Source organism: Chelonia mydas, chromosome 3, assembly GCF_015237465.2.
Source record: "Chelonia mydas isolate rCheMyd1 chromosome 3, rCheMyd1.pri.v2, whole genome shotgun sequence".
NCBI lineage: Eukaryota > Metazoa > Chordata > Testudines > Cheloniidae > Chelonia > Chelonia mydas.
This window is the reverse complement of record NC_057851.1, coordinates 152,403,594-152,415,632: the sequence shown is the minus strand read 5'-3', so window position 1 is coordinate 152,415,632 and position 12,039 is coordinate 152,403,594. Positions and strand designations below refer to the sequence as shown.

At 44.7% G+C, this 12,039-nt stretch overlaps 1 protein-coding gene across 4 annotated transcripts in view; it reads left to right on the top strand.

Annotated features, from left to right (window-relative positions):
- The window catches only part of COQ8A (coenzyme Q8A), an 88,950-nt gene that overhangs the window by 42,839 nt on the left and 34,072 nt on the right, over positions 1 to 12,039 (top strand). For all 4 annotated transcript variants that reach the window (XM_037895611.2, XM_037895610.2, XM_043543553.1 and 1 more), the window contains exon 5: positions 11,918 to 11,992. In XM_037895611.2, the coding sequence (XP_037751539.1) occupies positions 11,918 to 11,992 (75 nt within the window). The remainder of the gene's footprint in view (positions 1 to 11,917; positions 11,993 to 12,039) is intronic.

Below are 12,039 nucleotides of genomic sequence, written 5' to 3'. Positions count from 1 at the left end.
TGACTGAGATGGAAATAGAACTCTGCTGAGAGTCCTAGACCAGTGCCCCGTCCAGTAGACTAGCTTTCCTCTCAAAGAAGGCAGAGTAAGCATGAGGCAAAATAAATGCCCCACTTCAGAGCTCAGACTAGTAGATCTGCTGAAGAGTTCCTGTAGCTACATAGTGTTGTCTCCCTCTACATTTCCTTTCAGCTTGCACTCTCAATAGAAGATGTGCTAGAGACAGGAAGACTGCACCTGGGGTGATCTAAAGAGAGGTACCAGTTACACTGCTAGCAGTTGGGAACTGCTGCAGAAAGGAGTCGGAGTTATGCTGCAGAACGGAGGCAGGGCAGGAGAGACAAAATGTTGAACAGTGAAGGGGAAGCCCGAGGGTGACTATACCTCACAGATTAAATAACACCACATCTACTTTGTTCTTATATTCCTTAGAATGTTGAGCGATCAAGATTGTGTGAGAACAAGAGTGCAGTGATCTGGCAAAAACACTTGGCATTGGGATATGATCCTTTTCTGTTCCATCAGCTGCCTGTTACAATACTTAGCGGTGGTAGTGGCTTTGCTATCCTTGTATAGCAGGATCATTGGTCTTGTCCATTGGAGTCTAACCTGAATTCTAAAAGCAAGGAAACTATCAATGAGTTCTGAGTTTTGTTCTCCCTGAACTTTGAGAGAGGTCTTTACATGGCAGTGATCTCATTTGAAGATGCATATGGGATGGGGAAGAAATTTTTAGAGAGTATATTTTTTTAATAGGTTTCTGCTAGAGAGATGAATATGGATTAAAAAGATGTGGAGTCTACAGAGTGGCATTTGACCTTTCTCTAACTTTCTTGAGGAGGGACAGTAGCAGTTTAGCTCTCATTTTATTATGAGATGGGAAACTTCTGATTTATTAGGGAAAGATGGGTGGGGAGGTAAAAACCTAGGTTAGATTTCAACTCTCCCTAGAGCAGTGATTCTCAGCCTATTTACCATTATGCAGCTCTCTACATAAAATGTGGGCCACATCCACACTATATACTACTTGTATGGCACTGAATATGTCTCACAGGCTGCATCTGTGTGCTGACTGGGCCACGGGTTGAGAACCTCTGCCCTAGAGTATACTGAACTGAGTACCGTTGGAACTGCCACTTTTCTTTCGTCTCTTCCACAATAAACCAGACAGGTGCCTTTCTTTTTCCCCTTGTGAATTTTTGAACAAGTTGGACATATTCTAGAGAACATACTGGTCTTCCAGCTGTCTTATTGGAGCCCTTGTGCCGAAATGGGAACACTTGAGGTTTCCGTAACAGAGGGTGTTAAGTACGTGGTCTGTTGCTGTGAGCTTGCCTGGAATCACAGCCTTTCTGGGAGAAGAGGTGTAGACTGCCTTAAAGTTTGAGGATTCTTCCCTGCAGTGTGTGCATAGAACGTTATGAACTAATTGGAATTTAATGCTGACTATAAGTAAATTCCTTCATTGAACTTCAGTCTCTCCTCGCATGCATTATACATATATTGGTTCTGCTGAGCTTAGTGTGTTATTGGGGCTATTAAATGCTAGAAATGTCCAGTGGAGTCGTTCTAGCTGTAATTAGTTTCTGAGCAACTTGCCACAAAGTACAGGTGCAACAATAATATATGGGGTCTGTTCTTTTTATTGTAATACAGATATTTCCAGGACTGATGATTACTTTGTTTACATTTTTGGGGGGTGAGTTTAGTGCTCAGGAAGCTAGTAGGAATCAATGCCAGTGGCTAGATTCGTGCTGTGCAAAGCTGTCTCACGCAGATGGTCAATCTGTCCTGCATTGCAGCACACTGTATAATGCTTGCAGTGTACAACATGACCATACCCAGAGCACATGCTGCTAGAGAGGAAAATACCTTTCACTTTCAGAGCTTGGCAAGCTGTGCATAGTGGTAGCAAACTGTTAAGCATCCATCAGCTTTGTTATGTCAGTTGCTCAGTGAGTGCATTCCTTTTGAACAGACCTGCTTTCAGGATGGCTCATGTTTTGATTTCAGTTTGTAGCATAATGGGAACTAGCAGACACCTGGCAAATGTTTAAAACAATTCACTGGTGGAAAAGAAAGCTGTAGGCTGTAGCCCTGAAATTACCCATATGCCTGGGTAAAACATAGATGACAGTTACACTTTATATTTTTCAGAGTGGTAGCTGTGTTAGTCTGTATCAGCAAAAACAACGAGGAGTCCTTGTGGCACCTTAGAGACTAACAAATTTATTTGGGCATAAGCTTTCATGGGCTAGAACCCATGTCAGCAGATGCATGGAGCGGAAAATACAGGCGCAGGTACAAATACATGAAAAGATGTGAATTGCCTTACCAAGTGTGAGGTTAGTCTAACGAGACAGTTCAGTTGACAGCAGGATACCAAGGGTGGAAAAATAATTTTTGAAGTGGTAATGGGTGTCTGAAATGGGTCACTCTCATTACCACTTCAAAAATTATTTTTTCTCCCTTGGTATCCTGCTGTCAATTGAATTGTCTTGTTAGACTAACTTCACACTTGGTAAGTTTCAGAGTAGCAGCTGTTAGTCTGTATCCCTAAAAAGAAAAGGAGTGCTTGTGGCATCTTAGAGACTAACAAATTTATTAGAGCATAAGCTTTTGTGAGCTACAGCTCACTTCATTGGATGCATGCAGTGGAAAATACAGTGGGGAGATTTTATATACACAGAGAACATGAAACATGGGTGTTACCATACAGACTGTAACAAGAGTGATCAGGAAAGGTGAGCTATTACCAGCAGGAGAGCGCGGTGGAGGGGGAAACCTTTTGTAGTGATGATCAAGGTGGGCCATTTCCAGCACTTTACAAGAACAGTGGGAGGGGAAATAAACAAGGGGAAATAGTTTTACTTTGTGTAATGACACATCCACTCCCAGTCTTTATTCAAGCCTAAGTTAATTGTACCCAGTTTGCAAATTAATTCCAATTCAGCAGTCTCTTGTTGGAGTCTGTTTTTGAAGTTTTTTTGTTGTAGAATTGCCACTTTTAGGTCTGTAATCAAGTGACCAAAGAGATTGAAGTGTTCTCCAACTGATTTTTGAATGTTATAATTCTTGACATCTGATTTGTGTCCATTTATTCTTTTACGTAGACTGTCTAGTTAGGCCAGTGTACATGGCAGAGAGGCATTGCTGGCCCATGATGGCATATATCACATTGGTAGATGCACAGGTGAACGAGCCTCTGATGGTGTGGCTGATGTGATTAGCCCCTATGATGGTGTCCCCTGAATAGATACATGGGCACAGTTGGCAATGGGCTTTGTTGCAAGGATAGGTTCCTGGTTTAGTGTTTTTGGTGTGTGGCTGCTGGTGAGTATTTGCTTCAGGTTGGGGGGTTGTCTGTAAGCAAGGACTGGCCCGTCTCCCAAGATCTGTGAGAGTGATGTGTCATGCTTCAGGATAGGTTGTAGATCCTTGATTCGTTGGAGAGGTTTTAGTTGGGGGCTGAAGGTGATGGCTAGTTGCATTCTGTTATGTTCTTTGTTGGGCCTGTCCTGTAGTTGGTAACTTCTGGGTACTCTTCTGGCTCTGTCAATCTGTTTCTTCACTTCAGCAGGTGGGTAACATAGTTGTAAGAACGCTTGGTAGAGATCTTGTAGGTATTTGTCTCTGAGGGGTTGGAGCAAATGTGGTTGTATCGTAGAGCTTGGCTGTAGACAATGGATCGTGTGGTCTGGATGAAAGCTGGAGGCATGTAAATAAGTATAGCGGTCAGTAGGTTTCTAGTATAGGGTGGTGGTTATGTGACCATTGCTTATTAGCACCGTAGTGTCCAGGAAGTGGATCTCTTGTGTGGACTGGTCCAGGCTGAGGTTGATGGTGGGATGGAAATTGTTGAAATCATGGTGGAATTCCTCAAGGGCTTCTTTTCCATGGGTCCAGATGATGATGTCATCAATGTAGTGCAAGTAGAGTAGGTGCATTAGGGAACAAGAGCTGAGGAAGCGTTCTAAGTCAGCCGTAAAAATGTTGGCATACTGTGGGGCCATGCGGGTACCCATAGCAGTGCCGCTGATTTTGAAGGTATACATTGTCCCCAAATGTGAAATAGTTATGGGTGAGGACAAAGTCACAAAGTTCAGCCAGCAGATTTGCTGTGACATTATCGGGGATACTGTTCCTGACGGCTTGTAGTCCATCTTTGTGTGGAATGTTGGTGTAGAGGGCTTCTACATCCACAGTGGCTAGGATGGTGTTTTCAGGAAGATCACTGATGGATTGTAGTTTCCTCAGGAAGTCAGTGGTGTCTCGAAGATAGCTGGGAGTGCTGGTAGCGTAGGACCTGAGGAGGGAGTCTACATAGCCAGACAATCCTGCTGTCAGGATGCCAATGCCTGAGATGATGGGGCGTCCACGATTTCCAGGTTTATTGATCTTGGGTAGGAGTTAGAATACCCCTGGTCGGAGTTCTAGGGGTGTGTCTGTGCAGATTTGTTCTTATGCTTTTTCAGGGAGTTTCTTGAGCAGATGGTATAGTTCCTTTTGGTAACCCTCAGTGGGATCAGAGGGTAATGGCTTGTAGAAAGTAGTGTTGGAGAGCTGCCTAGCAGCCTCTTGTTCATATTCTGACCTATTCATGATGACGACAGCACCTCCTTTGTCAGCCTTTTTGATTATGATGTCAGAGTTGTTTCTGAGGCTGTGGATGGCATTGTGTTCTGCACAGCTGAGGTTATGGGGCAAGTGATGCTGCTTTTCCACAATTTCAGCCTGTGCACGTTGGCGGAAGCACTCTATGTAGAAGTCCAGTCTGTTGTTTCGACCTTCAGGAGGAGTCCACCCAGAATCCTTCTTTTTGTAGTGTTGGTAGGAAAATCTCTGTGGGTTAGTATGTTGTTCAGAGGCGTGCTGGAAATATTCCTTGAGTTGGAGACGTCAAAAATAGGATTCTAGGTCACCACAGAACTGTATCATGTTCGTGGGGGTGGAGGGGCAGAAGGAGAGGCCCCGAGATAGGACAGATTCTTCTGCTGGGCTAAGAGTATTATTGGATAGATTAACAATATTGCTGGGTGGGTTAAGGGAACTGCTCTTGTGGCCCCTTTTGGCATGTAGTAGTTTAGTATCCTTTTTCTTTTGTAGAGAAGCAAAGTGTGTGTTGTAAATGGCTTGTCTAGTTTTTGTAAAGTCCAGCCACAAGGAAGCTTGTGTGGAAGGTTGGTTTTTTATGAGAGTATCCAGTTTTGAGAGCTCATTGTTAATATTTCCCTGTTTGCTGTAGAGGAAATAGCTCACCTTTCCTGATCACTCTTGTTAGTCAGTGTGGTAACACCCATTGTTTCATGTTCTCTGTGTATATAAAATCTCCCCACTATATTTTTCATTGTATTCATCCGATGAAGTGAGCTGTGCTCATGTAAGCTTATGCTCTAATAAATTTGTTAGTCTCTAAGGTGCCACAAGTACTCCTTTTCTTTTTACACTTGGTAAGGCAATTCACATCTTTTCATGTATTTATACCTGCTCTTGTATTTTCTACTCCATGCATCTGGTGAAGTGGGTTCTAGCCCATGAAAGCTTATGCCCAAATAAACTTGTTAGTCTCTAAGGTGCCACAAGGACTCCTCGTTGTTTTTACTTCAGATTTTGACACCAGCAAACTGTCTCCCCTCCCCCCTTCCTGTCCCCTCCCCGGAGGTGCTGAGCAGCTTCAGCTCCTGTTGACTTCACTGGGAGCTCTGGATGCTCAGCACCTCTGAAAATAAGCCCAGGAATGCATGGATTTTGTTATAGAAGGCTGCCAGCTATTCAGAGGTAAACAGTCAGGTAGTGTAGGTCTAAAACCACAGCCTTTGGGGTGGGTGGGTGGGTATGTAGAAGAAGTTTGGAAAAGCAAATATTAATAGATTTTCTTGAAATTAGTGTCTTGTTAGGTCTAATCAATCAATCCCATGCAGTATTTGTAGGCTTGGCAAGATTCAATATTTTTTCCTAATTGTGACTGTTAAGATAAAATTTTTATTTTTTAATATTTACAGTTGCTGGAAATTAAGTAGGGTGTAAGATTGGGGGTTAGGGTTAGGGCAGTGTTGATAGCGGGGTACGGGCAGCTCCTAGTGGCTCCCTGTATGGCCAAGGGGCCCAAGACACCTGGGATGCAAGGTGTTGGGGAGGCTGTGGTTTGGGCATGGCAAAGCAGAGACCCCCAGCCAGGATGCAAGGAGGAGGGTGGGAGCCATCCCTGGGTACTGCTGAACAGTTCCTGCTCAGGGATGGCTCCCACACTCCTGGCTGAGTGAGTGAGCAGGGCCTTCATGGTGGAGCTGCAGAGGCTCTCTGTAGTTGGCTGGTGACATCAGATCCCTGCAGGCACAAGGGGTAGGGAAAGGTGGGGGAAGGGCAGCCTGCGCTCTTGGCATGGTAGAGCAGAATCCTAGGGCCATGAGGAGGAGGAGGACTTAGCCATTCAGCACCAAGGTGGTCTCCCCTGTGGTGGGCGCTTTGTCCTCACAGTCCTGGCTGCGGGGTCTCTGTTCTGCTGGGCCAGGACAGTAGCCATGCGCCTGCAGGGATCCATTGTCACTGGCCCTGCAGAAGCTCTGTGAGCCCATTGCAGTCCAACTATCACATGAATGAGGGAGTGGGTCCATGCAAGTGTTGGGAGGATTGTTCATTGTTCTTAAGATCCAAGGGTCTGGGTCTGTAGTCACCTAGGCAAATTGGTGAGGCTTTTTACCAAACCTTGCCCAGGAAGTGGGGTGCAAGGTTGTGGGAAGTATTTTGGGGGGAAAGACGTGTCCAAACAGCTCTTCCCCAGTAACCAGTATTTGTTTGGTGGTGGTAGCGGCCAATCCAAGGACAAAAGGGTGGAATATTTTGTACCTTGGGGAAGTTTTGACCTAAGCTGGTAAAGATAAGCTTAGGAGGTTTTTCATGCAGGTCCCCACATCTGTACCCTAGAGTTCAGAGTGGGGGAGGAACCTTGCACTGCAGCAAGGCCAGTGACACCTGATCCCTTCAGGGGCAAGGAGGGGAGGCTGCACTCCCACCAACTGTTACTGATCAATATCTTTTTGTCGATTTCAGTCTGTCAGCTGATCTTTACCCACATCTATCTGTTTATATCAAATCCTGCCAAGCCCAAATATTTGCAATATTTGCTTGGTCATGTTCCCCATAACCCTTGTTGTGAGCTAAGAAATACCCTAAAGAGCCCGTAAACAATGAATGCTAAATGAGTTTAGTGAAAAAGGAAATGTAGTGTTTTAAAAATAAAGCTCAAACTAGTCCCTAGTGTAATTCTGTTGTAGTCAATGGAGTTGCACACCAGTGATGAATTAGGCCTGTGCTCTTAATTTTTTAATTTTGCAGCTTTCCAGTAAATAACACAGGAAGGGGAATAGAGAGAGACATGAAACTGTGAAAACTCAAGATTTAAAAAAAAAATGGTGTAAGCCTCAAGGACCAGTGAAAGGCACCAGGTCTTGAGGAGTGGACTGCCTGATGTGCCTTTCATGGGAATAAGAGTCTTCAAGTTATTTAAAATATTTTTACTAGGTTGTTGCGTGGCTTGTTTGCTTTCTTGATGAATGGAGTGGGTTTGCAGTACAGTCAGTTACTGACTTTGCAGACTTTGTTGCTGTATAGCAACAATCAAAGCAGCAGGATCCCACCCACTCCAGGGGCACTTTCTTCCCTCCCCCACTGTGTTTAGACCAGTTTTGTATATTGTCTTATTCCCTGTTACATTTCCAAATAGTTCATTTTATCAGCAGACCTGCTGTGGGGTTTTTGCACTGAATTTCAGTATAATGTTCATAGGACAATAACTCAGTCAGGCTCAGACCACCACAGTAATGCTTTTATAGCTTTTAAGTCTTTAGGGGCTGGAGAGGCTGGAAAGAACAGCTAAGGCTTAAGCTTGCCTAAGCCTGTGTGTTTTGTTTTTTCCTTCTCCTGTTTTGAGCAGTTGTTGTCTGACACTTGTTAGTTGTTTTCTGTTAGAAAATCCCACAGAATGTTCCAATTTAAGAAGAGCTATCTTTAATAAACTCCTTTTTAATCCCTGGTTTCAGAGTAACAGCCGTGTTAGTCTGTATTTGCAAAAAGAAAAGGAGTACTTGTGGCACCTTAGAGACTAAATTGGTTAGTCTCTAAGGTGCCACAAGTACTCCTTTTCTTTTTTTAATCCCTTGCTCTATACAGTGTAAATCCTTGCAGCCTTTTCGCAGGGTGAATTGTTGTGTTGTACTTTTTAAAATTTGGATTAGAAACTCTTTAGGGTGTGGGGTGAAGAGCACTAGGCCAGATTCTGATCTCAGTTGTACTATTGTAAAGCAAAAAATACTTAGTGTGCTAAATTGCTCCTGATTAACACTGGTAACTGAGATAGAACCTGGTCCCTAGTCTTTCATTTGAGTGGGATACTGTAGAGACAAGTTAGAGCCAAACTAGTTCAGAATTGCAGTAACAATAAAACAGAGCTCTTAATGGGAGTGTTACCAACAGATCTGGTGCTGAATGAGCTGTATCTTGGAGCTTGACATCAGCACTCATTCACAACCTAGAAAATTGCCTTTTGGTAAGGACTCTTTGCTCTCTTTAAATCTTCCTGTCTGATTCATTTTGCTTGGTACTGTTCTGTAATATAGTGCTTGCTATTTTAGGTGTATCACCTAGAGAAGGAGGAATTTTTCAAGGAAAGGTTTTATAATCAGAAAATGCTGATTCATCAAGAAAGTTTCTCAGGTCCATGTTGGGAAGGAGGCCATAGCCGATAACTCCCTCTTGTCTTGGACCTCAGAAACCTTCCCAATGAATTGGCGTTTTCTGATTTTTAAAAAACCTTTCCTAGAAAAATTCCTCCATCTGTAGTTGGGAGACCCAGGTTTGAGTCCATGCTCTATCTGATTCAGAGGTGTCTTTTGTTTGTGGTTTCTCTTGTGGAAAAACTTTGAAAGGTCTCCATCTTGTTCCAGTATGGAATGAAAACAAATTCTGAAACCAGTATTTTTCATGAAATAGAATTCTTGTTTTCTGCCCATCGCTAGTGTCTGCACTCTAGTGGATGGAGTCTGACATGTTTGAGTGTCTTCATGATGTCCTTCAGTGGCTCTAATAGTGTTCCCTCTAATTTTTCCCACACATATATGGAATAAATTTTATGTGCACCAGTATGGAAGTGATGTGTCATATTGGTGCAAAAATGTGACACATCACTTCCATATTGGTGCACATAATAAAATTCCTGGGGGGGGGCGCAAGGGGTTTGGATTATGGAAAGGGGCTCCGGGCTGGGGGTGCGGGTTCTGGGGTGAGGCCAGGGATGAGGAGTTTGGGGTGCAGGAGGGTGCTCCAGCAGGGAGAGAGGACTCCCACTAGCTCTCCCCACAGCAGCACCTAAACTGCGGGGGAGAGGCACCTCTCCCTGCTGCAGCAGCTTCAGGGCTGGAGCCCACCTCTCCCTCAGCTGCGGCCAGTCTGGGCCAGGGCTGGGGAGGGGGAGCAAGAGGGGTGCCCCTCCCCCCGCTGTGGCAGATCCTGGCCAGGCGGGTTTCCTGAGCGCCTCCGCAGTACTAAATAGGCTGCTGCGCTGCCATGCAGCTTACAGGGAACTTAGGCTCTAACCTTTATTGTCAAGTTGTGCCTGGTCAGGTATGTTTGGTTGTGGGAGCAAAACAGCCTTGGTTTTATTCCCTGCTATCAGCTGCTGAGGCTTTATGGCTACACAGTTATTCAGCATGAGGAAGGTTATTGTCCTGTAACTAATTATCTGAGAAGTTTATTACTGTTTATAGCTTCAAAATGCTTACCTTTTTAAAAACATGTTGAGATCCTCTAAAAGATGCTATTAAGTGCAGAGTTTTATTATTTAACTTACGTGCTTCATATATTATCAAATCTCATTACAGGAGGTTGAAAGTTCAGTTTGAAAGTGAACTGCCTTATCAGAATAAAATATGTAAACAGAAATGAAATCAGTCAAAGAAAAATAGTCACTGCTGGTTAATGTTTAGTAATAAGCCACTGTAATGTCACTGGAGCTGCTTGTGGCGATGCCTAAACTTGGACTGGTATTTAGGTTGTGGAGAGGTTAATGTGTGAGATAAAGGTGGAGCTATGTTCCAAGTGGAGAGTACATATGATATCAGTTTAAAATCTTGCAGGGAATTAGAATTAATTGGGAGGAAGGAGAGAGACCCCTTATGCCAAGAGTGTCAGCTGGTTTGTGCCCATGTTTGTTAAACTGGTGCCACAGAACTTTTTTATTTTTGATACACAAGTACCCTCCTTCTCCCAGCACAACCGTATTAGTTGTCCTTGTGTGTCTACATATGTTGTCTGGCTGTTTTGTATCAGTGCATTATGGGAAACTATCCCATGGTGCTCAGCAGGGGCTAGAGTCCTTGGAGGACATGCGTATGGAACATCTGCTAGCAGTATGTGGGGCAGTGCATTCTGGGATATTCTGATTTGCAGAGCTGGGATGTAGGGCTGGCTGGCTTGGTTAACTTAATACCATTGGGGTCCCGATTTACGCAGCAAAATAAATGTTACAATCTGAAAGAATGAAGGAAGGAAGCCAGCCTATACCCCTAGCAAAGGTAGTGTGCGGTTATCACCATAGCTCTTGAAGTCCCACTTAGCTTATGGGGGGGAGCACTGATTTAAGTGCTGCACAAGCTCTTGAGGAGACAATTACAGTGCAGGTGGCATTCATAGATTCCAAGGCCCAGAAGGGACTGCTCTGAACATCTTAGCATGACCTCCAACATCAGTGGTTTTCAAACTTTTTTTCTGGCGACCCAGTTGAAGAAAATTATTGATGCCTGTGACCCAGCAGAGCTGGGGATGAGGGGTTTGGGGTGTGGGAGGGGCTCAGGGCTTGGGCAGGGGGTTGGGGTGTGGGGGGAGCTCTGGGCTGGGGGTGCAGGCTCTGGGATGGGGATGAGGGGTTTGGGTGCAGAAGGGGGCTCTGGGTATGGGGGTGGTCAGGGCTGGGGCAGGGGGTTGGGGTGCAGGCTTATCTCGGGCGGTTTCCAGTCAGTGACACAGAGGGGATGCTAAGGCAGGCTTCCTGCCTGTCCTGGCATCGCAGACTGCGCTGTGCCCCAGAAACAGCCAGCAGCAGGTCCGGCTCCTAGGCAGAGGTACCAAAGCGGCTCTGCACTGCTCTATCCTGCAGCCACCACCTCCGCAGCTCCCATTGGCCAGGAGCCAATGCTCGGGGTGGGGGCAGCACGAAGACCCCTGTGTTTGAAAACCCGCAGTTTGAAAACCACTGTCCTACATAACATAGGCCAGACCTTGTTAAACCATGTTGATGGCTTGGACACAATTGGCATTTAGACCCAACAATGTTGCTACCTGTTTGAGTGTGATTGGTTGTCTTGTTGTGTAGATTTGGCTTAAGCCTCTGCCTTTACTATTGAAACTTCGCTAGGAACCTTTGCGTCTGAACATCTGCAATTTCCTTGACGCATGTGAACTGTTATCAAAAGCAGTATTGTAATCTACCTTCTCAAATAGCCTTCCTCCAGGGTGATGTTTTAAAGCCTAGCTACAACTGGAGTGTGGAACCCTACTGCTTCACTCTTCTGCAGCATGCTTGTGAGCTGAGTATTTTAGAACTCTTAAGTCTATAATAATATAGCCCTGACATGACAGAGTGAAGGAAGAGACCTAGGAGAAGGGTGGGTAATTGTTAGCTTATATTGTCATAAAAGCCAGACTCTTGTAATCAAGTTACTTTTGTACATTTATAAATGCTAAAGTCTTGTCTCCCCTATCTGTAGGGAAAGCTAATATTTCTGCAGTCCATGCAGTCGGGGCTGATTACAAAAGAGCTCCCTCTCAGTATCCTCTGAATGTATCAAATGGCTTAAGCATATACAGATGGCATTTTTGTGCTCATTAACCACTGACTTGTTTGTTTTTTCCTCTTGTTTTAAAGGACTAGCTTTTGGTCTTGGCATTGGGGCCTTGGCAGAAGTTGCAAAGAAGAGCCTTAGACCTGAAGAACGCAATGGTGAGCTCTCTGGTGTGCTTGTTTTGAACAGAAAACCTATTTGCTTT